This window comes from Strigops habroptila, chromosome 5, assembly GCF_004027225.2.
Source record: "Strigops habroptila isolate Jane chromosome 5, bStrHab1.2.pri, whole genome shotgun sequence".
In the NCBI taxonomy this organism is placed as follows: domain Eukaryota; kingdom Metazoa; phylum Chordata; class Aves; order Psittaciformes; family Psittacidae; genus Strigops; species Strigops habroptila.
The window spans coordinates 67,686,422-67,714,301 of NC_044281.2; the positions used below are offsets into that span (position 1 = coordinate 67,686,422).

At 62.2% G+C, this 27,880-nt stretch overlaps 1 protein-coding gene across 4 annotated transcripts; it reads left to right on the top strand.

The window, feature by feature from the left end:
- The first annotated feature begins 2,582 nt into the window (after positions 1-2,582).
- Positions 2,583-27,880, top strand: LDB1 (LIM domain binding 1). 4 transcript variants are annotated; one of them, XM_030487057.1, is made up of 11 exons: positions 2,583-2,857; positions 21,733-21,835; positions 22,424-22,468; positions 22,690-22,765; positions 23,088-23,190; positions 23,399-23,571; positions 23,790-23,912; positions 24,087-24,170; positions 24,453-24,576; positions 24,895-25,043; positions 25,405-27,880. In XM_030487057.1, exons 1-11 carry the CDS (start codon positions 2,833-2,835, stop codon positions 25,633-25,635), a joined length of 1,236 nt encoding a protein of 411 aa, XP_030342917.1. In that variant the 5' UTR covers positions 2,583-2,832; the 3' UTR covers positions 25,636-27,880. The 4 variants fall into 4 exon arrangements, with proteins under 4 accessions (XP_030342917.1, XP_030342919.1, XP_030342920.1 ...); XM_030487059.1 differs by having other exon boundaries at positions 2,589-2,857; positions 24,895-25,037; XM_030487060.1 differs by lacking the exon at positions 2,583-2,857 and adding an exon at positions 12,525-12,593.

Genomic DNA, 27,880 nt, shown 5'->3' on the forward strand with positions numbered 1-27,880 from the left:
CGCAGACCTGCCCAAGCCAGATTCCGTTGGGAATCCACAGGATAGAGCTGCTTTGTTCAGCGTTGCATGCCTGGTCACTGAGCTAGGGCACGTCTGACACACGGAGCTCCTGCTGCTGCTCTCCTTCCTTCCACCCCTGCCACAAGGGTCTTTCATCTGCAGTTGTTTGTCCCATGTCCCACGTCACCTCCTGCCTCGCAGGGTTTGCTCCTCCCTAGCAACAAACAGGCTTTCACCTAGGGGACCTGCTCCCCTCCTCCTTCAGCAAGCCCACAGCACCTACCAAGCCTCTCACTGACACCTTTGTCTGGCCAAAGCTCCAGCCAAGCAGTAGCCAGGCAGCAGGTCCTGCTCCAGGGCTGTGGACCCACATGTGAGAGCACCTGCTGGGTTATGCATGAGTTGGTAAGGGGATGTGAGCACACCTCTGGATGCTGGGCACAGGACGTTGAGTTGGTCGTAACAGCAGGCTCCTCGGGCCAACACTTGCTATTGGCAGTGCAGAGGAAGCAGGGAAGCTTCAGCAAGTGCTCCAGGCTCCATCTGCACCCCAGAGGGGCAACCATTCCTGAAGGACACTTCTGAGCTCAGCATCTCATCTAAAGTGAGAAAAGTCACTTTGGAAAAGCCTATAACCCAGCACTCAGGGTCCTGCTGGCAGGGATGCGGAGTGATGTTGCCTTCAGGCTGTGCCGCTTTCCTCCTCCTGCTCCAGACCATCCTCTCCCTCCATGTCCTCTCCCTGGAACACATCTAGGGTGTGCAGTGACCTGCCTAATCGCTCCTTGCATGCCTGTGGGACCTGCCTAATTGCTCCATGCCTGTGTGTGGCAGGACCCTGCGGCACTGTCCACTCACAGAGCAAGCTGCGAGTCCTGCTCATGGGACCGCATGCCCTGCACATGGTATCCCTGGGGTGTAAGCAGAAGGAAAACTACATGCACCTCCCTACCCCAGCTGGACTCTCGGCGGGGCTGCTCTCCTGGCCCAGGGGCAGCACCAGGCACTCCTGCTGGTTTACAAGGCAAAACAAACAACAGGCAGAAAGGAAAATGCGCATGCTGCATCCCAGCTCCACAGATCCCCTCCCCGCACACGTGTTGATTGTGTCCCTGGCCGCGTATGACCCGTGAATAGCCCATCCCGATGCTACACCCAAAGCACACAGCTCGCTCCAGGCTAATGGGAACAGCCTGCAAAGGAAAGCTCTAACCCATACGATGCTTAAAGGACACTCAGTGAAGAGGAATGCGAGTCCCACCCGGGCAGGAGCAGATGGGCTGGTTCAGCAGGGAGAGGGGGCCCAGGCTCACCAGCAGCCTGCTCTGCTCAGGATGCTGCTCCCACCGTGCGGCTGGGGCTGCATCTTGGCAGGGGAGCAGAGTGACGGCACCCACCCTGGCAGATGGGGCTGCTGGGGCCACACCAGGCTCGGCCCCTGCTGCAGGCATGCAGGGTCCTGCAGAGCTGCGCCGGGCTCCTCTTGGGAGTGGCGATGCTCATGGGGCCGATGGCACTGCTCCTTCTGCCCTGGCATCTCTCTGGCAGTCGTCCTGGGAAGGTGGAGGGATATGGTGATATCGCTGCATGGCACCGGGTGCAGCGCAGATCCCAGCAGCTCCCCTGCCATCTGCACAGCAAACACCAGCCACGACCTCCCCAACGGTGCCACATACCGCTGCAAACCCTCCTTCCTGCCTGGCCCCTTCTCTATCACTTGCCCTCCTCCAGCCTCCTCCGGGGCCGGCAGCCCAGTGGTGCCGGGGCTGCAGGACATGTGCCCACCCATGCTGAGCAGTCATGCTGAACATCCCTGTCACGTTGCCCCGGCCTCCCGGCTGGAGACGGCCACCAGCTGCCCTGGGACCTGGATCTGCCAGGCTCTGGGCTCGGATGGTGGGTTCATCCCTTGCCCCTGCACTCGTCCCTCCGCCATCCGCCTGGCTCTTTCTCCGCCCCAGCAAAGAGCCGCCGGGGCCCGGCTTGCTGCTGGCCCGCTGCCGGCAGCTGCAGCCCGGGGCCTCCGCAGGGCCCCGGAGAGAGGCGCCGAGCTCCCGCGGGACGGGGCAAGGGGAGCCCGGCAGGGGGAGAGGCTGATCCAGCCGCCACCTCCCGGGGGAGGACCAGCCCCGGCGGGTCGCCCAGCCCGCGGCGCTGACAGCCCTGACCCCCGGGGGCTGGGGGGCAGCGCTCCCTGCTGGGGTCCCCCCCTCCTGCGGCGGCCGCAGGGTAAGCGCCAAGGTGTGGGCGCCTCCTCAGCGCTGAGGGGTCCCTGTGCCTGCCCCGCTTCCCCTCACAGTGCTCAGGGCCGGGGCGGGCGGGCGAGGCCCCGAGGGTGACGGCGGGCGCCGGTGCCTGACATGGCGGCGCCCACCCGCCCTCAGGGTGACGCGAGGAGAACGGGGCGGGAGGGGGGAGGAGAGGGGGGAAGCGTCGTGCACGCGCGCGCGCGCGTGCGCGCGGCCGCGGTCCGCTGTGGGGAGCGCGCACGCACGCGGCGCGCCCGCGCGGCGAAGGGGAGGGTGTGTGTGTGCGCGGAGGGAGGGAGGGGGGGAAGAGAACGGTACGTCCCGCGCATGCGCAGAGGCGCGCCCGCCCGCCCGCCGCCGGCGCAGCCGCCCCCGCTCCCGCTCCGCCGCCGCCGCCGCGGCCCCCGCCCCGCCCGCCGCTGCCGCCGCCGCCGGTCCGCGGCGCGCCCGCCCCTGGCCGTGCCCGCGGCCGCGCGGGGCTGCCCGCCGCACGCCGTGCCGGAGCCCGCGGCGCGCCGCTCATGCGAGACCCCCGCGGCCCGGGCAGCGCGCAGCGACCCCCGGCCGGGCCAGGCATGTGAAGATGTCAGTGGGCTGTGCATGCCCTGGTGAGTGCCGCCGCGGCGGGGGGCCCGGCGGGGGGGGGTTGCCGGGGGGGGCTGGCGTCCCCGCGACGGTGAGGGCTGGGGGCCCGTTATGGGGCGGGAGCCCCGGTGGTATTGGTGTTGGGGTTTGGCTGTGGGGCTTAGGGACCCATGGCGTTGGTGTTGGGGTTTGGGTATGGGACTGGGTCCCCGGAGCGTGGGGACTGGAGTCTGGCTATGGGGCTGGGGTCCTCGCTGCGTGGATGCTGGTGTCCGGCTGTGGGGCTCGTGTCTGGCTGTGGGGCTGGGTGCCCAAGGCATGGCTGCTGGGAGCCGGTTGTGGGGCAGGAAACAACTCAGCGCGGGTGCTGTGGTTTGGGGCTGGGGTCCAGCCATAGAGCGGGCATCAGCAAGGACTGTGATCCCAGCACTGAGGTGTAGCCACTGGGTGCAGCCACAGGGATGTGGTGCCCGTGATATGGCTGCTCTGGTCCAGCTGTAGGGCTGGACTCTGCAGGGCATGGGTGCTGGGATCTGGCTGCGGGGCTGGGACCCCACCACATGGGTGCTGGAGTCCCCTTAGTGTGGATGCTGAGCTCTGCTCACGGGGCTGGGACCCAACAGCATGGGTGCTGGTGCCCCACACCTTGGGTGCCAGTAGTAGCCCCAGGGCCAGGACCCTGTGGGTATGGTGCCACAGGGACATTGGGCAGGCATGTCATTGGCACTGCGAGGGGAAACCCTGAAACAGCCCCCGTGGCTGGGGCAGTAGCTCTGTGGGGTGCCCCTCTCCCCATGTGGGTGTGGGGCACAGAGTCCTTGGAAGGGCTTGGGCATGCTGCTGGTAGGTGTCGGTGCTGGGTGCCCCACTCATGGCTATGGTGGGGTGTCTTCTCTACCCTGGCCCCCATGGGCTGGCAGGGCTGCTGGGGTACCCTGGGGGGGGTGATGAGCTGTGAGGTCTCAGCACCGGGCAGGGTGCTGCCGCACGGATGCTCACCCGGATGCCTGAGGCCTGGGGCAGGTTTGAGGCAGCTGCCCTGGCTGCATCGCCTGCTGCTGTGTGCAGGATGTTGCGGTGCAGGGGGCAAGTCAGGGCAGGGGTCCTGCAGGGCTGCTGGAGTCTCCTCCAGCACCAGATCCTAGTGGAAGGCCCCAGGGAAGGGGTTCTGCTCTCCCTGGGCAGCCAGCACTTGGGGTCCGTACAGGGGAACAGCAGGGACACTTCTCATCCCAGCTCCTGTGACAGTGTTCCAGTGCCTGGCGATCCTGAGAGCCTGCTGCCAGGCTGGGACCCCCATGCTGGGGGGCAGCGGGATGCTATGACAGCACATGGTCTCTGCGCATCCCCCCACGCTGCCTCCACCGAGGGGTTTGCAGCTAGATCCCCGGTGCAGGCAAGGGGGTGCCCCTGCACGGCGGCCCCCCCTCCCCTGCACTGCCTGCCTGCGCCTCTCCGCCGTGTTTCCATGAAGGCAGGCGGCCCCTTCCCCCATCCTCCTCCTCCATCTCCCACTGGAAGCTGCCAGAGCGCTGCTTCCTCAAGCAGAAAGTCACGTGAACCTCCCTGCGAGCCAGGCCGAGCAGCCACAGCACCCGCACGGCGGGCACCCCGCACCCCGGGGCTGGGACCCCCCTTCCGGCACCCCCAGCCTTGTGGTCCCCCCTGGGCAGAGGTGAAGGCAGAGTGGCTGCGGCTAATGGGGGGGCCCATCGCATCCCCCGGGAGCTGGCCCCGTGCCGCCGGGAATGTCATCGCCATGTTGGTGGGCGCAAAGAGGGGGGTCCTCCCTCCACACAGCGACGGGGGGGGGTGGTGGCGGAGGGTGACCCCGCAGCTGGGAGCATCCCTGCGGATGGCTTCGTGTGTTGTTGTCGTCGTGTCCATGTCCCCCGGTGCTGGAGGACACGCGGGTGCGTGCGATGTGCGTGCACACGCGGATGCCCCCCGCCGCTCCCCCCGCTGCCCGCCGGGGCTGGGTGGCACATCCAGAGCCTGCGCCTCCCTCCCCCTTCCCCTCCCCGGACTGTTTATCGGAATATAGAAAAAACAAGCTCTGCCGCTGGCTTCCCGCCAGCCAGAAACATTTAATGAGCCACTGCCCAGCCTGCTCTGGGGCTGCATTAACTTGGAGGAGTTTCCTGCCTGGGAGCTGCTGCTGGGGGGGGGTCTCAGCCATGTCCCCTTTGAAACTGTGCCCTCCCAGGCAGGTGACACATTCCCTGCCGTGCCAGGGGTGCATCCTGCCCCGCTGCAGCTCCTCTTGCACCCATCCCAGGGATGTTTCCCTGTTCTGAAAGAGCTTTGGGGCAGGGAGGTGCTGCTTAGCTGGGAACCTGCTGTGGTTGTTGTGCCTGAGGGTGGTGGGGAGCTGCTGGGGTCAGTGGGGATTAGGGGGCTTCAGCCCCCACCCCAGAAATGGAGCCGTGAGCAAGGAGAGCGTGCCAGGCTCAGTGGAGGAGGCACGGCAGCACTGGTACCGGTGCTGCCATGCCGGGGGTGCCAGGAGCAGGGCCAGCTGCTCGGTTCAGCCCTTCGCAGTGGGCAGGCCCTGGCATCCAGACCCCCGCGGGGTCCTGGCCCCTGGGGCACCGCTCTCCCAGCGTGCGCCGCGCTGTCATTTGTAATTATTTTTATTATTATCATTATTTTTCCTCCTGTAGTGACAGTGTCGGTGCAGCGAGGGGGAGGAGGGGAGCGGAGCCCTGCTCTCTCCCTGCAGGGCTGGCTCCAGCTCTGGCTTCATGGCAGGGAAGCGATGTTCCGGAGGTCAGCACCTTCCCTGGGCCGCCTTGCAGGGAGGCTGCCTTTGCAGTCCTCGGGCAGGAGGGAGGGCTTCCCGACCCACACACTTCAGGTCTTAGGATGGATGTGCCCGGGCAGGGGACAGCCCGTTGCCATTTCCCTGCCTTCTGCAGGGCTGGCGCCGTGCATCCCCCGCCGTCACGAGGCCGAGCTGTGCCACATGCCTCCTGTGACAGATGCGCTGGGAGAGGGACGGCGGGCTCAGCACTGCGGTGGGGGGGTCGGGCAGCCCCAGCACATGTGGGCTCTGGCTCCCAAACAGCCCCTGGGGCTGTCTGGCACCTTGGGGCACACATGGGTATGCTGGGGACAGGACAGTGGGGGTCCCAAGGCCTCATCCTGCATGTGCATGTGCTTTTGCCCAGGCTCTCTTCATGTTGCCAGTGATGCTTGGATGGACCAGGGCATCTGCCCCATTCCCCTCTGTGCAGCAAAGTGGCTGCCCAGGAGTTGCCACATGCACCATCTTGCTTGCCTGTACCTGGCGCTCTCTGGCAAAGTCAGGATGGGGTTGTGGCTACCTGGTGCTCGACAGGGTGTTCCTCAGTGTTTCAGGCACTGGCATGAGGCTGAGCACATGGCAGCACTCCCTGGGGTCAGCGTGAGCTCACCCTGCTGCCGGCTCCGCTTTGCCCAGGGAAATACGGATGGCTTAGTGGTGGGCTCAGCACTGGGTGTTGGTGCCGGGCTCTGAGTTTATAGTTTACAATGGTGTTGTCTGCTCAACACAAACCTGCTGTGAAACCTGCTCCCTTGGGCAGTGGGTGGGTGCGGGCCAGCAGGATGGGACCCCCGGGGCAGGGAGTGCTTGTGGCCAGCAGTGCACCGGCTACATGCCCCCAGGCAGGGCAGGTATCTCCTGCCCATCCCCTGCGTGTTCAGCTCACTCAGGCCACCTTCTCCTCCTCCTCTGTGCTGTGGGATTCCCCAGCCACATCCATGTTGCTTGTACACACGAGGTGCAGGGCTGTGTGCCGTGCCAGGAGCGCGCTGGCAGCATGTGTGCCCATGCTCGATGGCTGCTGGCGCATCCTGGGGCACGCTGGCGCAGCCCGTGAGAGCCCCCAGCTCCGTGCAGGGTGACACAGGTCCCGTGGGGCGGCCATGTGTGTGGTGTGGGTGCACCTCTTCTTTACCTTGTGCCCTGGGGGAGCTGGGCTGGGTGCCCCCTCCCTGGGCGGTGGTGGGTGCAGGCGGGACGGGGCTGGTGACCGTTATCGGGCTGCCTGCAGGCTGAGGCTGTGGTTTCCTGCCGGTGCCAGGGGGAGGGTGCTGCGGAGCTGCCAGGGCTGCCAGAGGGCTGCTGGGCCCCTCCTGGAGCAGGGATGATGGCAGCCATCTGCCTGGGACCCCCAGGCTCTGTCCTGGGGGTTCTGCTGGGCAGGGATGGGATGGCTGCAGCAGGGGTGCTGCTGGCAGGGTTTTGGGAGGTTTGCTGGAGCATGGGTGTCCCCCTTGGGCAGGGGTGCTGGTGGGTGTCAGGAGGGACAGGGCCCACACAGAGCTGTCAGACCAGCCCCTCCCCATAACTTCTCACCCCCTTCCCTCCCAGGCAGGTCGCTGATGGGGGCAAACGTTAGACCCAGGGCATAATCTCCCCTGTTGCAGGCATCAACCCCTGCCCGGCCCTGATCCCACCCTGCCCATGGGGTGGCCGATAACGTCCTGTCCACACCCCTTTTGGCTGCTTTCTTGGCGGGGGGGGCCCTGTGGGTTGTAGCTCCCACCCCCCTTTGCAGGGTCTTGCTCTGACCCTGGCTTTGCAGGATCCACAGGCAGGTCCCAGAGGTCCCCTTGCACCAGGGTGACTGTGCCTGTGCCCCAGGATGGCCCCACAGTGTGGGGTCACAGGCAGGAGCCAAGGGGGGGGCCTGCTTTCTGCAGGAGTGTGAGCCCTGGCCCCCCTCCTACACGCCAAGGGGCTGGTGCTGGGAGCACAGCTGGGTTTGTGGAGCCGGGCTGGGACACTAGCCATGCTGGGGACACGCTGGGCAAGGGCTGGTGGGGTGTCAGCCCCCACGGCAGGGACAGCTCTGCTCCCTCCTGCTCTGCAGTAGCCATTTGTGCCATCCTCTGCTCCACCACATGCATCCTCCTCCAGCCAGGGCCGTGCACAGCCCGGGGGGTCCCCTCGAGGGTCGGGGCTACCCCTGCCCCCTCTTCTGCATGGCTGGGAGCGAGCTCTTGCCCACACCGGCTCCTGCCTCCCCGCCAATGGAAGGAGATGGCAGCACACCGCAGGCACACAGCTCTGCCGGGCACGGGACAGGCCCGGGCACCCCGACCTGCCTGCTCCGACCGGCCCGGGGTGAGCCTGTGGCAGCCGCGGGCAGGGGCAGGCAGCAGCAAGGCAGCGGGAGCTCTCTCCCTGCCGGGGATGGCAGCACGGAGCTGCTGGAGGAGCCCGGCATGGGGCAGCAGTGCCTGAAGTCGGGAATGGGGTGCTGCTTAGGCATGGGGGATACCAGCCTGCCAGAAATCCTTGTGGAGGGGCATTTCCCCACCGAGGCCAGGGAGACGCCGTTGTGCTCCTCCCAGCTCGGTGGCCCCTGCCAAATCCTCTGGGCAGCCACAGCATGCTGATGCTCCGTGCCTGCTGCCAGGGTGTGCTTCGGTTCCCCTCTAACCCCGGGCTGCCCCTGAGCTGGGTGCATGGGGCTGGATGTCCACTCCTGGTGGAAGTTGGGCCATTGTTGTTCCCAAGGTGGCCGTGTCCCTGCTTGGCCTAGCTGGTGGGGAGGAGGCGGCCGCTAACAGGAAGGACACGCATGTTAGCAACGAAAACACGGCCGCGAGAGGAAGCAGAAGCGATGCATTATTGATAGAGCTATTTGATGCTGCTATATTCGGAGAGCTGCTCCGGAGCGCTCGGCAGCACTGCACGGGGGGGTGCAGGGAGGGTGAGCTCTGTTGATGGAGACTTACCTGCGTTAACCACATGTGGCCATGGCCCTGGGTGATGTCCCCTGCCTTCTGGAGGGATTCCAACACAGGAGGGCATGGTGACATGTGGAGGATGCCAGCTCTGTGCTTATCCCTGGGGGTTTGGGGGGGGGGCAGGTCTCTGTGGGGATGGTGGGGGTCCTGCTGTGGCTCAGGGAGGGGATGGAGGGGGAGCAGCAGGCCAGGGACCGGGGTGCTCTGCGGGGCTGGGTGTCAAGGGCTGTGACTTGGCTTCCCTTTCAAGCAGCAGTGCCTGTGCCTTGGAGAGGCTGATGGTCTTCTCCAGGGATAGCGAGCAGATGCAGGATGCTGGGGCTGCGCAGCCATGCTCTGTGTCACCCCCTCCCAACTGGGGTCCCAGGCCAGGAAAGGGGCTGTAAAACGAACCATTCTTGTAACATGAGCGAATCCACCTGGAGCCTCTGGAGGAGCCTTAAAACCCTGCAGCTCTGGCAGGCTGGCCCCGCGCTGCTGCCAAAGGGGCCAGCGCTCACTGCTGCCGGTGGCCATGTGGGGCGAGCTCTTGCAGGACAAACATTTCGATGTCTCGGGGACAGCACAGGAACACTGAAGGGCATTTCCCTGGTGCTGTGGGGAACCCCCTTGCTATCAGGACCTGCCAAAGCTTGTTTTCGGACTGCGCCTTCCCCTCTGAGCATGTGGCCAGCCAGGAAGTGTTGCGGCTGACTCACCGTGCCAGAGCAAGGTGTGATGTGAGGGTGGACGCTCTCATATAAACCATGTGTGCTTTGGGGTCCTGCGCCCTCCGTGATGTTTCTCCACCTCCTCTTGTTTTGGAAGGATGGTCACTTGGTCGCTGCTTGTCCAGAGCTTGTGTACTCAGGTCTTCTCCATCCCCTGTGGGATGCTCAAGGTGAGACCCCACAACTTCACACTCTGGCCTGGCAGCCGTCTTTTCCCTCCAACCCCTGGGCTTTCATCAGGCCTCTGGGTGTCTGGAAGCGGTTCTGGTTTTGAAGGGTTAATCCCAGGAGCCCCCAGGATCTGCTGCCTGCCCAGCATGACTCACCGTTGAGTTTCCAGCCTCCCCCAGGCCTCTCTCCTGGGGAAAGATGGAGCTGGGGAGAGATGGAGCCATGCCTTCTCCAGCCAAAAAAGGGGGCCCCTCCTGGCCCAGGTCCCCCTTGATCTGGGCATGCATAGCTTTAGGGGGGAGAGAAGCCCCTCCTTGAGAAACAGGGAAGCAAAGCATGTTTCTGTTTGAAAGGTGGTAGGATTGGGATGGGGGGTGTGTGGCTGTTGTACTCCTGAAACGGGGGGCTCAGGGGTGTGTTCGTCACTGGAGGCTGCATCTGCATGTGTGTGACGGTGCTTCGGTCTTGCTGCTATTTGGACAAGTGCAGGAGGTTTGAAGTGCCAGGCCAGTCGGTGCCCCTGTGCAGGCTGTGCTGTTTGCAGAGCTAGCAGGTTTTTATTGTTGTTATTTTTATGTAAGCATGTGTCCACATCCCTGCTCTGCGCCTGCCCAGGCCCCAGCCGGGTGTCACTGTGAGCATGTCCTGCCTTTGCTGCCCTGCTTGCCTGGGATCCCTCACTGCTGTGTGGGCACAGTGAGCCCTGGCCATGGGGATCACAGAGACCTGGGCATGCCCTGACCGCCATGGTCCCCACCAGGCTCTTCCCATGTGCCTGCCTGGGATGCATCCTTCTCCTCACTCCTGCTCCCAAGTTGCTGCCAGTTCCCTGGCTGAGACCTGCGCTGGGTGTTGGAACAGGGCTGGGCTTTGGGGAGCCCAGGCAGGCGTGAGGCCCTTGTGAGGGGGAGAGGGTAGGCTGGGATCCAGGGGATGCCGTGCCCCATCACAAAAACCCGGGAAGCTGGAATCACCCCCTGCTCCCCCCGCAAGCACATTGCGAGGAATGGGCTCCCCCCACCACCGTTGCTGCCACACACGCTTCCCAGCTGCATCCCAGCCCTTCTGCTCTCCATCCAGCATCTATTTAATTATTAACTCGGCTATAACCATAAACAGCTGGGGCTGCTGCAGCCACGTGGACCAGTCCAGCGCTGTCGTCAGAGCCGAGCAGGGACACGTGAGCAGTCCCGGAGGGCTGCTGAGCCCCGGGATAAATGGCTTGGGGCATGTTTGCCATGGATGCGCTGGGCTGGGGACCGGTCAGGGCTTCTCACAGGTCCCCTTGACCATGGCATTGGTGCTGGTACAGAGGAAAAACACCCCTGTTTGGAGTGTCGTGCAGTAACAGCGTGGTGTTGAGCACTGGTGGATGGCTGTGCCTCGTGCATCACTGAGCCCTGGAGTGGGAATGGGATATGGGTGGGCTGTGTTTAATGGCCTGTCTTGACCAGGAGGGCTGTGCCATGCTGTAGCTGTCACTGGTGTTACGGTCAATGTGGTTTATTGGCCTAATGATGGGTAGCGGGTAACAGCCGGCCGCAGCCCCATCTCACCTGCTGACATGCAGATACGGGCTGGCAGGGTGACGGGCAGCGTGTCAGGGCACTCACAGCATTCCCATGTCCTGATCCTCCAGCACCAGCAGCATGGGTACCTCCAGCTGCACGTACCTTTTGCAGAGCAGGTTATCACCGAGTCTTTTGGGTTTATAGTGAGTTTTTCTCTCTGTTTACCTGGGTTTTACAAAGAGTTCTGCTCTGTTTATCCACGTGCTCTTGGGAAGCAGTGCTCACTGCAAATTTGCCTGCAAGGGGAAATTGGGCATGATGATGTGATGGGGACCAGCATGGGGATGGAGCCTCACTCAGTGTGGGGGACAGGAGCAGAGGGATGCTGCTGCAGAGCTGGTCCCAGCCAGCAGGACAACAGACTGGGAAGCAGGGGGCTGCCCTTAGTCCTTAGGTGCAGGGCTTTGGATTTGAACAGGCACGGAGCAGAGGGCACCCCCCAAAACCTCATGCTGAGGTTTTGTGCCTGCCTTGCATGCACTGTTGGGGGGGCAAGTGTGCTTGGTGGGACCTGACCAGTTGTGCCTGTGTTATCCCACAGATGCTGTTTTGGGGAAGAGACAAGGTGTAGGCCTGGTGCTGTGAGTGAGGGGTGTGGGAAGGTGCCTGTGCCCGGGGGGGTGCACACCCGGCTGGGGTGTGCCGAGAGGCATCTGGGGAGACGTGCAAGTGCATGGGGCCTGTCAGCGTGTGCAAGGAGAGATATACCGATGTGTGTGTCTGTATGCTTGTGACAGCCTCGTGTGCCGAGCCCGGTGCTCCCACCCGGAGCTGGGAGCTTGGGGGCCAGGCTGGGCTCTGGGGTGCTGGTTCTTGCCCCTGCTGCTGGGTTGGGAGTGGAGGTCTGTGCCAGGCTGATGTGCCAGGGCAGGGGGTGCAAGCTCATGAGAGGCAGATGTGGGGCAAGAAGGGAATGGGAAAAATGGGGTGGTTTTAAGTGAAAATGTTCGTAATGGAATATTTTTATTTTTATTTTTTACAAAAAACGTTTGTACATTTCCATTTCTGTAAAAACTCCTGGTTGGAAGAGGCCAGAGTTTTGTCAGGGGAAGGAGACCCTTTGGGTCTGTTGGCAATTGCAAACCAGCACGTTTTATTTCGAATACCCCCTCCCCGATGAAACGGTTGTATTTTATTTTTCCTCGCCAGAAACTGGGGGAAAAGGGAAACAAGTTTCACAGAGAAAAAAAAAAAGAATCCTGAGAAACTTCAAAGAAAACCCCAAACCAAACTAGGGAAAAGGTGTATTTTTATCCAAACTTTGCCTGGGGAAGGAAACCTTTCCCGGCCGGTACCGACTTCCCCGGCAGGACCCGGCTCCTGCATCCCCCATCCCGGGGGTGCCGCTCTCCAGGGCCCCCCCCCCCCCGGTCCGCTGGGCGCGGAGCGGTGCGGGGGGAGCGGTCTCGGTCTCCGCCGCCGCAGCCATTGTGGTCCCGGCCGCGGCGCAGACAAAGGAAGCGCCCCCGCCCCGCCCCGCGCCCCGCCCGCCCCGCCCCCGCGGCGGCCCAGCGCCCGCCCGCCCGCCGCCCGCGCCGCACCGGACCCCCGCCCGCCGCCGCGCCGTGAGTCACCCCGCCCCCCACCCCCCCCCGCGGAAGTTTCCCGGTCCCGACCCCCACCCCCCCGCCGGTGGCGGCCCCGCTCGGTCGGCGGAGGGGAGGGGAGGGCCGGGGTCCCGCCCGCGCCGCCCCCGCGCCTGCGAAGTTGTGCGCGGCCGCACCGAGCCGCCGCTCCCCGCACGGCCCCCGGTGCAGCCCCGGAGCCCCCTGCCCGCCCGCACCGCTGCCCGCCCGCCCCTTCGCCCTCCGCTCCGGCTCCATCCTTGTGCACAGCTCCTCTCTCTCTCCCCGCTCCGCTCCCCATCCCTACCCAGCTCCCCCGTCCCTCTCCTCTCCCCCAGCTCCCCTGTGCATCCCTGACCCCCCCAGCTCGTCCCTCCCTGCCAGCTCTTCTGCTTGTTTCCCCATCTCCCCGCCTGTCTCTCTCCGCTCTCCATCCCCCAGCTCTCGCCTTTCAGAGAGGCAGCCCCGGCCCCGCGGGGTGCTGCCGGCAGCCCCCATGCCCCACTGTGCCCTGCTCCATCCCAGCCCGCAGCTCCCTTTGTTCTTCCCCCAGCTCCATCCCCTGCCCGAGCTCCCTGACAGCTGCCCTGCGCCCTCCCTGTCCCCCCATGGGTGCTGTCAGTGCCAGTGCCCAGTTCCACGGGCTGCGCGCTGGCCTACCGTCACTGCCCGCTGCAACTTCATCCTTGCTCGCATCTCAGAGAGTCCCGCCAGCCTCTCATGGGTGCCTCGGAGGGAATCAAAGGTCCAAGGGGGGCAAACACAGGGCGGCTCTGCAACTTCTTACAGGAGCTGCCCCACTGGGGAGTCCAGGCTCAGGGGGCTGTGGGCACAGGGGCTTGTCCTCCCTGGTAGACAAAGCACCGGCTGGGCACTGGGCAGCTGGAGCAGGGCCCGGGCTGGAGGTGGTTGCAGCATCCTTGGGGCTGGGGAGGCTCAGTGCTGCAGCTCCAGTTCAGGAATCAGCGTGCCGGGGCTGCAGAGGGGTGTCTTATCCGGGGCGTGTTCCCCTGACCCCCCCACCCCGGACAGCATGCTGTGGCAGGCTGTCCTGATCTTGAGTGGCTGGCCTGGCTCTGACCTCCATGGGTCCCTGCCAGCCCACCCGCCAGGGATGGGTGATAAGGACACCATGGCAGTGCCACCAGGGCTTCCTCAGCTTAGGCAGCCCTGGTCCCCTCGCTGCAGCCTGGGCTGGCAGGGGCCAGGCGCCGCGGCAGGAGCCTGCGGAGCAGCTTCTGCCAAGACTGGTGCTGCAGCAGGAGCCCGAACAAGAGGTGGTGGCCAGGCCCTGGGCAAGGTGTGAGCAGTAGGTTCAGGAGCTGTGGGGCCCTGCAGGGAATCGCCTCCTGGGGCACAGAGCAATGCATCCACCCCATATCGTAACCCCCCAGCTGCTTCCTTTTCAACAGGAGGGTCTGAGCCAGCTCACGGGTGCCGAGCAGGGTGGGAGCAAACACCCCTTCCCAGGGTCTTCCCAGTCTCTTCTCCCCATGCTATCAATAGCACCTTGTCTAAGCAGTTTAGCAGCGACTCCCCCAGCGCCCGTAAGGTATCGGATCTTACGGCTTCTGTTTTAGGTACGGGTAAATTTCGGTGTCCTTATTCCGTCTTTAAAGTGTCGGGTTTTGGAGTGTTCTCGTTGTGAGAGAACTGTGGTTTTCACTGAAGGACAACCAAATGTGGTCTTTGCTCTCCTGATTGTGTAGAAATCCCAGGTCTGTGATCCGAGCATGCCTTAATGACTGGGGAGAGAGGTGCCGAACAGAACTACATGCAGGTTGTGCTGCTTCAAAAAGAGAAAGAAAAGTTGTGATCCAAGGAGGGAACAGGCTGGCGTTTGAGGGTTTGGTGGTGCAGGTTTATACTCGGTGTTTGGTGGGGACTTTTCCCCTTGCCCACAGCAGGTCACGCTCCATGTAAAATAGGAAGAGGCCAGTGAAAAGCCACAGAAGTTCGCGTGGAGCAAAGGTGCCCCAGGCTGCGGACCTGGAGTGTCTTCCCACTTCTTTTTGGAGAGCAGTGGTAGCCCCTTGTCTTGTGGGAGCAGAGGGAGCTGCAGTGGGAACGGGATATGGGCAGGCTGGCCCCTGGCTGGCAGGATGGCAGCAGCGCATGTCCCAGAGTGGTCTCTCCCAGTGTGCCAGCCTGCCACATACTTGTGGCTGTGCACCAGCATGAGCTTGAGGTCAGCCTGACAAACACAGTCCTGTGTGGTGGCAGAACACTGTAGCTCTTCCTCTGGTCCTCTCCCTTGGAAACCTCCCATGCTATGAGTGACCTGGGGACGGGGTGCTCCTGCCGTTGTTTGCACTGGGTGTGTTCATGGATCACAGTGGTTGCTGCGATGAGGTTTGCTGACCCACTGGTTGCTGTTGTTTCGGGTGGATTTGTGTTACAGGCGGGGATGCCCAGCAGAGAGGGTTTCCCTGGGGCCATGCTGCGATGGTGGAGATGGTTTGGAGAGCGCTGCTGGGGCCGGGAGCTCAGGCTGGGCTGCTTGTGCCTCAGGAGCACCAGGCAGGTGTGATCGGACGTACCCTGTCCCTTCTCTCCCTGGGATTTTGGCTCCGTCCCACACTGGTCATCCAAAGCCCTGATGCCAGTGACAGCACGTGCTGCCAGCACAGTGGCACGGTGAGTCCAGCAACCGCAAGTGTTTGCTCTGTCCCAGCGCTGCCAGAGCCCGCCCTGTCTGTCGCTCAGCCGCTCCCACATCGCCTCTGGACTCAAGTCCTAAAAGAGAGAGAAGTTCAGCCTGAGCAGGGGGGGCAGAGGCTTGCCCTGACAGCTCGAAGAAGCGATGGAGGTACTTTGCAAGCTGCAGCGAGCAGGTTCCCACCGTGCTCACACCGTCTCTCCCATACATGAGTGGTCTGGACCTTGGGGCAAGTGCTACACCCCAGCGTCGAGGTTTGCCCCTGGGCACACGCCGCCCTGGTGCGGGCAGCTGGGAGGCGCCAGCTCCCACCGCATCCCATCCTCGCAGCAGGAGTTATCCAGCTTTTTTCCCCCTTGGAGCGGGCGGCTGGCTGGCTGCCAGGGCTGCGGGGCTCCACCTAGGACGCAACATGGAGCGAGGCGGCTGTCGGCGGCCCTGCTGCCATCTCCAGAGACTACGCGTCCCAGCGTGCAGCACTCGGCGCCGTTGGCAGCGGCGAGGAACAAGGTGGAGCGTTGCATCCCGGGATCGTGAATCTCCATGCGCCACGTGGGGGCTGACAGCCCCCAGTGTCCCGAGGCAGCGGTGCTTGGGAGCAACCTGGGGATCCCCCTTTGCAGACAGAGGGATGGACCTCAGCCTCTTGCTGCCCTGTGGCTCTCAGCTCCAAACCCTCCCAGGCAGATCCTGTCCCCATGGAGGGCTGCCCTGAGCAGCAGCCCCACAACGCCATGTGGTTTTGCTCCACCACGTGCGTGGCGGTCGAGGAGCTGGGAGCAGGAGCAGAGGTGCTGGCTGCAGGCTCTGCAGGGCCATCGCTGCAGTTGGCCGTGGCTGTGAGTTTTCCCTTCCTGCTGCAGAGCCTAAAGAAACTTTGAAGATGAAAATCCTAGTTTGTCAGGAGAGGTTTTCTGTCAGGGATGCTGACAAGGGTGGTTTTTTCCATCCCCGTCGTTCCCACACCGTGACGTTTGTTGCTGATGCTGCCCCGGTGTGTGCTGTGGGAGGGATGGAGGCTGATCACTGCAGAAGGCCCTGCAGGGTGGCAGGGACCCAAGGTGCAGGGGTCTGAGTGAGAGGGAAAGCGGCCAAAAATGTGAAAGGTGCATTCCTGAGGCTGAAACCGGCACTGTTTGATTATGGATCGTCTTTGAGGCGGCGAGCCGAAAGAGGTAATTAGGGACAGTGGGATATTTCCCCGAGAGTCACAGGAAATGACTGCCTCGTGGTAAGTTGATAGTAGTGGAGCTGAAACTGGGTTATCTGTGGGATTGCATCTGGGGCTTGCAGCCTTGGACGTGATTCAATTTTCAGGCTGTTTTGCAATTGGCAGGGTGTGCTCTTGTCCCGTTTTCCCTCCTGGAGAAATTCTCATCCACGTGTCTGATCATCAGAGGGCTGAAACAGGGCAGGGGAGACTCCTGCCATCCCCGGGGTTACCGCAGGGCAGCGAGGACTCCGGGGACCCTGCAAGTACCCAGCTCCACAGGATGGCTTCCCGGGAGACCCTGGGCTCCAGCACACCTGAGGCTGTGGGACTGTTCTGAGCCTCGACCCAGAAATCCACATCCCAGACCGGGCTCTCCTCACCTGGTGCTTTTTGGATAGCATAATGTTCATCACTAATGTTCACCATGATGTTCAGCTCCAGGATGGAGCTGAGACACGCATCCTTCCCTGCTGCCTTGTGCAGGGGACACCGTGCACAGCCACGTGGTGCGGGCAGGGAGGCAGCTCGTGGTCAGGATAAGCTCTGTGGCGGGCTCAGATGTGTGGCTTGAGAAGAGTGAGAGGGTAATCCCTGCATGCAGCAGGGCAGGTGGTGCTGCAGGTTTTGCCTCCATGCAGGTCAGGAGTGGGTGGCGTGCTGGCTGGGTTCAGTCTTTGGATGCCACTGGGTCCATGGCATCATGCCATGGTTTCCTCCAGGAGCAGTGTCTCCTCTTCCTTGGACATCCTGGCCTCCTGGGAGCTTCTGCTGGGTCAGTTCTGTGTTTTCAAAGCAAACGGGGTTACTGCAAGTTGAGATTGTCAGTGGTGATGGCTCGGGCCATGCCTCAGTGTGTGCTGCCTGGGTTTATGTCAGTTAATAACAACATCAGGCTTTGCGACTGGCCTCGCTCCATCCCCTCCTCTGAAGTAGAGGAGAAAGAAGAGATGAAGACAGCTTTGTGGGGCAGACCATGGACTGCTTCATCTGCCTGTCCCATTGCTCTGGTTGCTTCTCTGTGTTTGCCCCACAGCCCTGCCAGCTTCCTGGACACCAGGCACAATCACTGGGCAAAGCCACGTGAATTGAGACACTTCCCTGTACCCAGCTCCGGGAAGGACTCTCCCAGCAGCCCTACCAGCGGGGCTGGGCTGGGAAGATGGATTTCCTGCAGCTATCACGGCTTCCACACCCCGGCGAGGCAGCCCTGCAAAACAATGCCGCTATTTACACTTTAAAGCCTCGTTAGGCAGCCAGGAAGCAGGCACGGTGCATGCCGGGAAGCATCCACAGCCTCTAGTGAAGGCTGGCCTCTCTTCTTCATGTCCTTTGGGCTGCTGGGAGGAGCAGGATGCTCCCGGCTGAGCCGCAACCCCGCAGCCTCTTTCAAGCCCCGCTTCTTCATTTATCTTTATTATATTCGGGGGGTTTTTAGCCTCTGGAGCCCCTACCTCGTTGCTGAGCTTTGAGTGAGTGCGCTGGCTGCCTGGCTGGGGATGGCTCCTCTCTGGGATGGGGAGCACTGATTCCTGCTGGCAGCCACAGGTATGGGAGTGAGATGCAAGAGCTCACCCCTACGCCTGTGTCCTTTGTCCTCAGCAGCTCTTTGCCAGTGAGACAGAGCGAGGGGAGTGCAGTCCTGCCTGTCTGTTCTACGGGCCAGACACCAGGGAAGGCTTTGTGTGTCCCCTGACGGGGCAGGCAGCCCTGCTTATGGTGCCTGGTGTCTCCTGGATGTGGTGGCATTGTGTGGTGCCCTCTGTGCTCTTGGCTCCTAGCCAGCTCTGGGGGCTTGGTTAGGGTTTTAACTGTTCTTGCTCCAGCAAACCTGCCAGGCAGTGCACCCGGAGAGCTTCCTGCAGGGAAGAGGAGGGGAAGGCAGGTGCAGGGTTGGGCAGTGCTGGGCTATACATGAGTCACGGGCAGAGCGCTGCCCTCCCTTCCCATGCACCCGCCTGCCTGGAGCTGCTTCCTTGCCCCAGCTCTCGTGGCAGCCCCATGCAGTGCTGACCAGCTCCATCCTGCCCCCAGCTGGGGACCTGGCCTCAGAGGAGGCTGAACTAGGGCATCCCTCTGTGGGGTTCCCTTCTCCTGTCTCCCTGCTGAGGAGGAGCCATGGGGCCAGCCATGGGCACTGTGCTGTCTGCCCAGGCCTGCCTGGGCTGGTAGCTCACCAGCTGCAGCGTCAGCCTCATTTTTGGCCTTGCCGACCATGCATGAGTTTTTGTGGAGCTGGGTGAGCACCTGGGGATGGGCAAGAGAAGCCTTTCCTATCAGCTTGGGGTCCACAGGGGCATTGCACACCCAGTTGGCAAGCGGCATCCCTGTTTGCACTGGGCCTGCCCGGATCCTGCCTGGATCTTCTGTGCTTGAAGCAAGAGGCAGAGCAGGGGCATGGGGAGACATCAGCTGGGGCCCGGCACTGGGCTTGGCTGGGGAAGGGCTGCATGCTGTGGGTCTAGATCACTGCACCCCGTGGGATGGGACTTGCAGCGGGCTGGGGAGCCTGAACGGGAGAGGAGGTGATGGAGGGATCTCCCAGACCAGGCAGCGTGACCCTTGTGCGGGTAAAAGTCGGTGTTGATGCTGCTGCAAAGTAACTGTGTTATTTTGTGTAATGCACGTAGTGTGTCTATGGTGAGCGCAGGATCCGGACAGCCTGTATCAATCCTAGGGCTATTGTTAGCGTTACTTAAAACCACTGAATCCAGTAACATATTTTATGCTGTGTTAAAAATAATACTTGGTCAGGATGCCGCTGGTGCTGAGGTCACACAACAGGCTCCTCTCCACTCCTCTAGATCCTGAGATAAGTTGCTCAGTGAAGCCTCAAAAGCAGGTTGTGTCCATATTAACCTGCTTGGGAAGGTCCAGGATGGAAATGGATGCTTGGGTTGGAGCAGCGGGCCGGCTCATCTGCTGTCGCACCTCCAGGAGCATGGGGCTAGGGAAAAGCACAAGGAGCAGAACAGACGGAGAGTGATGTGTGCCCCTCGTCTCACCACCTCATGAGACCTTCCCGCACCCCAGGAAGCAAGAGAGGGACTGAGGACAGCAAGAAACCACCTCTCATCAGTGAATAAAAACAAAGCACTGAAGAATGAGACCTGCTGGGTCTCATTTTTTTCTCCCCCTCAAAAGACATGGTGACCAGAAAATTAGCAGTTCGGTTCCTTCTCCAGCCACTGCTGTCTCTGCTTACTGAATGGGTTCATTTTCAGCAGAAGACACACACTTTGGGAAGTTTTCTATGAATCAAGCATGCTTTGACATCGTGTTGTTCAACAGCAGCGCGGAGGAAATGGCAGTGCTGTTCCTAGTGCAGTCCCAGTTGAACTATCATTTCCATCAGGCGCAAGTTGACAGGGGCTAAAGCAGAAAGCACAAATTCCCTCACACCAGCACCGACCTCCCTGTTAAAGAAATGTTTATCTATGAAAACGTTGGGTAAGAGCAAGGGGCTGATGTTGTTAGCAGCTGTATGAGAAATGGTGCCGTGCCCCACTTTTCCTCGCTGCAGGCGGGCAAGAGCAAGGAGCAGGAGCAGTGAGCCCCCAGGGACCGGTGTGTCCTGGTGGGGAGAGGCTGGGTTTGGCTGCTGCAGGGAAACACAGTGGGAAGGCACCGGGGCCCCAGAAAGACAAGAATCAAGGAATGAAATGAAGATTTCCCCTGTTGCAAGTTGGATTTAATGCCGGGGAGGTGACTCTATTTTTGACCAGCTCTCGCTTGTCTGCGATCCCTGCAATTGCAGGCTCAGGGTCACAAGTGGCTCAGCAGGGTTGATGGTGATGCCCTGGTCATTTGGGCTCCTATGTTGGTGAACAGGCTGCAACAAGCTGGACATCTTGGGTCGCAGACCTGCTGGCGCCGCTTTCCTTAACCCTGATGCTTTTTATCCATTGCAGCCAAGTGGCTGCTCCAATCTTGTCCTTGTGCTCTTCCCTGCAACTTGGCCATGTGGTGATGCCTGGATGGGCAGTGGTGCCTCCTGGACGCTTCCCTCCACCACTGGGCTCACTTTCTGCAGCACCGGCGGCTCGTGGGTGTTGGGAATTGCCCAGCCCAGGGCTGCGGGCAAAAGGGCAGCCGACAGGGATCCCACCTTGTCCCCATCCAGCAGCCTGGCACAGCCGGCTTCGTGCCCTGCGCCTGCAGCGCGGCATGGGGAGACGTGCCCGTGCGCAGCGGTGCCGGCTGAGCCGGTGGAGCCGGAGCTGCCTGGCACGCCGCCCGCTGCTGCGCCCCATCCAGGTCAGCCCGTCTGCCCGGCTGTGCCGGGGGGGAGCCGCGTGCCTCGGCAGCGCCCGCTGCAGCGTGCCGGGTCCTGCCAGCCGTGGGGTGTGCAGGGCTCCTGCGGGGAGGGGCGATAGCAGTCGCTGCTCCCCAAAACCTGTCCCAGCAGCGGGAGGGGACTGGCGAGCATGGGAGCCCCTCAGGAGTCTGGATGGAGCTGGCCATGTAGCTGTATCCGGTGGGAATCCTTGTCTCCCATTGGCAGGCCAGGGGGGGTGTCTCCACGTTTCTTTCAGGGATGGGTGCTGGCTTGCACATGTTGCGTGCCCCACTGCACACCCCATCACACCCCATGGTTCTCCGTGGGTTTCTCATCCTTTACCCCAGTGCTGCGGGGGGCAGCGAGGGTTTGGGGTGGTTTGCTCACGGCTGGTGTGTGGGATCTCTCTGTCCTCCCGGAGCCGGGCGGCCGCTGCCTGCCCGAGCGAGCGGCAGATGGTGGCTGCCTGGGGACCAGCTATCCGTCCCTCTGGGCGATTATTCACCCGTCACCATGACGATAGAAAGGTCAGCAAAAAGATCCCATGTGATTCCTAGGTCGGGTCGGTGGGATTAGGAACAGCATGGGAGGGAGGGCTAGGGGGAGGATAGAGGGATAGGGCCTAGCCAGTGTCTTCATCCTCTCATCTGCCTCAGCAGGGGCTGTCTGTCTCAGGCACCATCCCCAAAGTCTGGCCAGCTAAGGACTGGCAAACTCTGAGCACCAGTGAGAGATCCCTGGGATGGTGCTGGGCCCTGCTGGCTGCTGATCCCGAGAGCTCAGTCCTGACCCTGTGGGTCCAATCCTGCTTAGGCAAGACCTGGACCTGTGTGTGGGGTGAAGGAGCTGGGCTGGCATCAGGGGGGAGCAGAGGAGGGATGGGGCTATGCTGGTGGAGGCTTCGCTGCTCCTGCATCCTTCCTTCTCCTCGCAGCAGGGTGTCTCCTCGCAGGGTGCCCCCAGCTGACCTGTGTCCCCGCTTTCTCTCCAGGCTGTTCCTCTAAGTCGTTCAAGCTGTACTCGCCAAAGGAGCCCCCGAACGGCAACGCCTTCCCCCCCTTTCACCCGGGCACCATGCTGGATCGAGATGTGGGGTGAGCTGGGGCCTGGGGAGGGGTCTGTGAGGCTGGGGGTGCTCTGCAGTCTGCACCTCAGGGTGTCTCTGTCATGCTCCCCAGCAGCGTACAGAGACTGCAGCACATGAGGTAGCACAGAGAGAGGGGATTGGAGCAGGCATGGGTGGGACTGGATGGAGAAATGGTGATATTTGGGATAAAGGGAGCCCCAGGGTCCCTGATATCTGTGGGACCAAGCCCCTGGCATGAGGCAGGACAGGGAGCACTCTCAGTTCCCGCCAAAACAGCCCCTTCTCCAACCTCTGTCCTGCCTGGCACCAGCCCCAGCTGCAGAGGAGCTGGGCATGTCCCTAGAGAGCCACAGGCCTTGTACCAGGAGCGGTGGAACAGCAGCTAGTGCAGGAGCAGAGCCCAGCTTCAGGGGTGCAGGTCGCCCCATGGGGCTGTCTGATGTCAGCAGCCAGGGTACAGCCTGCACCATGTGTGGGGTCTCGCCTCCAGTGAGCCCAATGCCTGCTGCTACAGGCAGGGAATGAGGAGCTGTGGTGGGCAAGGAGGGAGTTCTCCACCAGCACTGACCTGCCTGCATCTCTTTTCCCCTCCTAGTCCTACTCCCATGTACCCACCGACGTACCTGGAGCCTGGAATCGGGTAAGCACAGAGGGCTGGCAGGGACTCTTCTGGGAGGGGAGCTTGTGCCCGTGGTGGGGATGCCTTGGAGGGCCAGCACCCTGCTGGCTGGGGTTTGGGAGGGGGGATGCTCTGACTGCCCAGCCCTGGAGGGGCTGTGTGTCCCTTCACCATGTGCTCAGGACCCTTCCCCACGCTGTGGCTGCCTCCCCCCCTGACTGCTTGCACTACTGTCTGGGCAGGAGGCACACGCCGTACGGGAACCAGACTGACTACAGGATATTTGAGCTCAACAAGCGGCTGCAGAACTGGACAGAGGTGAGCAGCTGGGCAGTGAGGGGTGGCCAGGGGTGGGAGGATGCATCCCACGTTTTGGGGATGGGGTCCTGTGCACTGCCCGCCCTTGTGAGCTGCCTTGGCTCTAGGAGAAATCCCCTTGGCAGTGCAGTTCTGCCCTGCTGTGCAGGTCCCTGAGCAGCTTATCCCTCACTTGGCCATGGGACAGGGCTCATCCCCAAGTGTTCAGCCCCGAGTGCAGCCTTCCAGGGGCTGAGCATGTGGCTGCTGTGCCAGGCAGCCAGCAGCTGTCTGTCTGTCTGTCTCTCCTCTCCATAACCTAGCATCTATCTGCCGTCCCCAGGAATGTGACAATCTGTGGTGGGATGCCTTCACCACAGAGTTCTTTGAGGATGACGCCATGTTAACAATCACTTTCTGCTTGGAGGATGGACCAAAGAGATACAGTGAGTACCAGGCTGAGCCCTCCTTCCCCAGGGCATTATTGCCCCTCTGGCAGGAGACAGAGAGGTTGTGCTGTGCAGGGGGATTTAGGCAGGGTGTCGGAGCTCACCTTCAGCTGGCAGGCACGGGGGCACACTACATGTCCAGCCCCAAGGCGCATCTGCATGAGCCAGGTTTACTGACTAGATTTTCCTCCTTCTCCCACTCCAGCGATTGGCCGGACTCTGATTCCCCGTTACTTCCGTAGCATCTTTGAAGGGGGGGCCACAGAGCTCTACTACGTGCTCAAGCACCCCAAGGAGTCCTTCCACAACAACTTCGTCTCGCTGGACTGTGACCAGTGCACCATGGTCACGCAGCACGGCAAGCCCATGTTCACCCAGGTACCAGCTGCACCCATGGCTTCTCCTGCCCCTCATGGCTCGGTCCAATGTGCCCTCGTGGTGGCCACAGTCCCATGTGGGATTTGGCTTGTGCCAGGTCTCACGGCAGGCAGGGACAAGCCACCGGGAGGGTGTCCCAGTGTGCAGCAGTGGGTTCCCAGGGAATGTGGGCTGGGGGAAGTGGGAGCAGCCCGTGCCTGACCCTGCGCTCTGCCCAGGTGTGTGTGGAGGGGCGGCTCTACCTGGAGTTCATGTTCGACGACATGATGAGGATAAAGACGTGGCATTTCAGCATCCGCCAGCATCGAGAGCTCATCCCTCGCAGCATCCTTGCCATGCATGTGAGTACCACTCTGGGAGCTACCCTGGGGCATGAGTGACATGGGGCTGCTGAGCTTCTCTCCATGCAGCGCATGCTGGGGGGACCTGAGGCCTGACCCCCATTGCAGGCTGGGGCATGGGAGGGCCATCCCCAGCACGGATGCAGCTGAGCCATCTGTATCTCTCACTCCTAGGCGCAGGACCCGCAGATGCTGGACCAGTTATCCAAGAACATCACCCGCTGTGGGCTCTCAAACTCCACACTCAACTACCTCCGAGTAAGTGTGCGGGAAGAGGGAGGGATAAAGGGCTGCTCCTGGTTTGGGGTGGCACTAGGGAGGCCACCTCTTGTGCTCTCAACTGCCCAATGCCAGGCTGCCCTGGGGTGCATGGGGGGCAGCGGGGCAGGCTCTGCACGAGGGATCGTGCAGATGGGCTGCAGAGAGCTGTGGGGCAGTGGAAGCTTGGGTCAGCGTAGCACAGGCAGCTGCCCAGCAGAGGGGCTTTTGCTGGGGTCTGGAGCATCGTGATCTAACCCCCTGTCTGTCTGCTCCTTACAGCTCTGTGTAATCCTAGAACCAATGCAGGAGCTCATGTCACGGCACAAGACCTACAGCCTCAGTCCCCGGGACTGCCTCAAGACTTGCCTCTTCCAGAAGTGGCAGCGGATGGTCGCTCCGCCTGGTGAGTCACCCACCGCCTGCCCTGCTGCCTGCGGGTCTCCATGGCTGTCTGATCGGGCCCTATCCTCGGCACCGGCTTTTCCCAGCCCCAAAGCCCATCCCTGGCCTCGTCTTGTGAGGCTGAGGGCAGCGAGTCAGGCAGCCTGCTGCCCCTCCTGTCCCCTGCCCTGGGGGGACCGTGAAGCTACAGCATGGAGGAGGGTGGTGATGCTGCCCCAGGAGGCATGTTGTCCTTACAGAGAAGGGGGTTTGCAGAGAAGGGGCTGGAGGGCACTGACTCCTTCCCGTTAGGATTGACCATGTCTCCCTCCTCCACCAGCGGAGCCAGCACGGCAGCAGCCAAGCAAGCGCCGGAAAAGGAAGATGTCGGGGGGCAGCACCATGAGCTCCGGTGGGGGAAACACCAACAACAGCAACAGCAAGAAGAAGAGCCCAGCCAGCACCTTTGCCCTCTCCAGTCAGGTACCTGTAAGCATCCCGTTTCCATTCTCTCTTCCTCCCCTAGGGTGGAGGGGAGGGCTCCTTGCCCCAGCCCCTGGGAGTGTCTAGAGCCAGACCCCTGGGAACTGCCTGTCCAAGCCCCCCCCCAGCTCTCTCCAGGTGATGGGGAGAAGGAGAAGGTGTCCCAGCTGCCTGCCTTGAGCTGCTTCACTCCCCTGCAAGGGGGTGAGGATGCGCTGCCCCGTGCAGTGCCCAAGCCTCAGGTCCTGCGATGGAGATGAGGAGGTGGCCCCATGGCTGGGGAAAGGGGCTGTGGTGTTTGGGGGAGGGTCTGGCGGCCCGGGCTCCCCCCACCTCGATTATGTTTCGGGACCGTCTCCCCTTTCAGGATGTGATGGTGGTAGGCGAGCCCACGCTGATGGGGGGGGAGTTTGGGGACGAGGACGAGCGGCTCATCACCCGGCTGGAGAACACGCAGTTTGACGCCGCCAATGGCATCGACGACGAGGACAGCTTCAACAACTCGCCGGCGCTGGGGGCCAACAGCCCCTGGAACAGCAAACCGCCCTCCAGCCAGGAGAGCAAGTCAGAGAACCCCACGTCGCAGGCGTCGCAGTAACGGCCCCCCCGCCGCCCCGTGGACTCAGTCCCAACCGATCTACCTGTACATTTGCAACGGAGAGTGACTGGGAAGCGGCGAGGTACTGGGGGCAGATCGGCGGGTGCACGGCCCGGGGTGCACGGCCAGGCAGGCAGCCCCCAGCCCTCTCCCCCCGCCGCCTCCCCGCTCCCCCCACACCTGCCTCCCCGCTGGACCCCAGCGCAGGGGTGGGTTTCCGGGGCTGTAGCTGCGTTATTCCCCCTTCTCCCTCTTCCTCCCTGCTTCTTCCCTGGAGAGCTTCTCATCCCTGCCCCAATGTGCCCAGCCCCTGCCCGATGGAATTAGGAGGGAGGTGTCGGCAGCGGCTGGCATGACTGGGAAGCCGGTAGCGTGCTGATGCGATGTGTTGGGGTCTGGCACAGCCCAGAGACCCTCCTCTTCTTCCTCCTCCTCCCTGGGTTCTATGGCTGGGGTTTGCTGGGCAGCCACCTGCAGTGGGGTTGCACATCCCCAGCCAAACCTGGGGCTGGTGGGGGTGTCCAGTGATGGAAAGCCTTCCCTGTGCTGCCACCTCTGCCACGGAGCCTCCTCCATCCGGGGTCGGATCCTGCTGCGCTGGGGTGGTGTTGAGGATAGGGCCCTGTCGCAATCCCTGCTCTCCTGCACCCCTCCTTCCCCTCGCTCTCCAGGGGTGAGAGCGCAGCAAGGATGGGGGGGACTCTGTATACAAGAAGTGTGTGGTGGGGGGGCTTGATGGAGCTGGAGGGGCACACAGAGGACCCACACCTCTGCCCTCGCTCCTTACCCCTGCATCCCCTGTACCCCATGTGAGTCTGCCCGGGGCCCCTTTGCAGCCCCCGGTACCTCCTACTTTTGTCTTTTTTTAAGAAAAAAAAAATAATATTATTAAAATTGTAAGTTTAAAAAAAAAAAGGAAAAAAAAAAATGGGAAAAGTCCCCCCCCCTCCCCCAGCCCCATCGCCGGTTCCCCCCTCCCCGCCGTGAGCCCTCTCACCCTGTCCTGACTTTTGTACAGGCTTCTTCTCTTGGGAGTCTCGTTTTATATCCAGTTCGGAGAGCTTCAAACCAAGGAGAGACTTTGCAGACTTCCTTTCTAAATCCCTCCAGGGGCCGGGGGGGGCAGCCCCCCGCTCCCCCTCCTCAATGTAAATCTTGTGTGCTGTTGTCCCTGCTCCCCCTCCTCGGGTTCGTGTACCTCGTGCTTGTACATTTCCGCGCTGTAGACAGTGTGTACGATACTGTTCTTTCAATGTGTTATCACTAGAGCAGGTGCCTCCATTGATGTTAGGGGAAACGATGAGAAAAATAATAATTTTTGGGGTTTTTTTGGTTTAAAAAAAAAAGGAAAAAAAAAAAAAGGAAAAAAAAAAAAATACAATCCCTTCCAAGGCTTCTTCCAAGGAGAAGATGGGAGGTGCCGGGGGAGGGTGTCCGTGCTCACCAGCTCACCCCAGCAGCCTCGGAGGGGGGCTTGGGGGGAGCCGGGGATTGGGCCCCCCCCCCCCGAGGTGGGGTTGCAGCGAGTGCTGCGATGGGGGTGGCTGGGGTGGGGGGTGAGTGTGTGTGTGCAAGAGTGCGTGCGCGAGAGGTTCGTGTGTGTCTGTGCGTGTGTAAGGGAGCCGGGGCCGGCGGAGCAGCCCTGCGGGGTGAGGGAGAGGGGGGGTGCACCCCGCTCTCTCCACCAGCCCCCCCACCCCAGCTCCCCACCGGGGATCCCACAGCTCGCGTCCCGCTGCCCCGTGGGGATGGGGGCTGTGATTGCACCCTGCGTCTTGCCCGCTCGTGGCTGGGACTGCAGGAGGTGGCCGAGCTGGAGTGGGGACGTGCTGTGTCCCCCCTCCTTCTGCTGTCCCTGGGGTCGGGCAGGGAGATGGGCGCCCCTTGGCTCAGCCCTGGCCTGGTCTCAAGCCCCAGATCCCTGGAGAGTCGCCTGCACCAGCTCCCGGGCCCCTGCACGGGCAGCCTGGCGGCGGAGGGCTCAGCCCCACATCCCCTTTGCAGGGGGGGTGGCTCCAGGGTGGGAGCCCGGCGGGGGGGGGGGGCTCTGGTTTGCAGTTAAGGTACGATTCTGGCCGCCGGGCTCTGTGGAGGGTGCGGGCCCCTCGCTGCCCCCCCGGGCACACTGAAATGCCTTTTTGTTTCTTTTTCGTTTTTTGTTTTGTTTTGTTTTTTTCTTCCTCCCCTCCATAGTTTGTGCCATTTATGAGTCATGTATGGTACCAATAAAATGACTTTTCGGTTT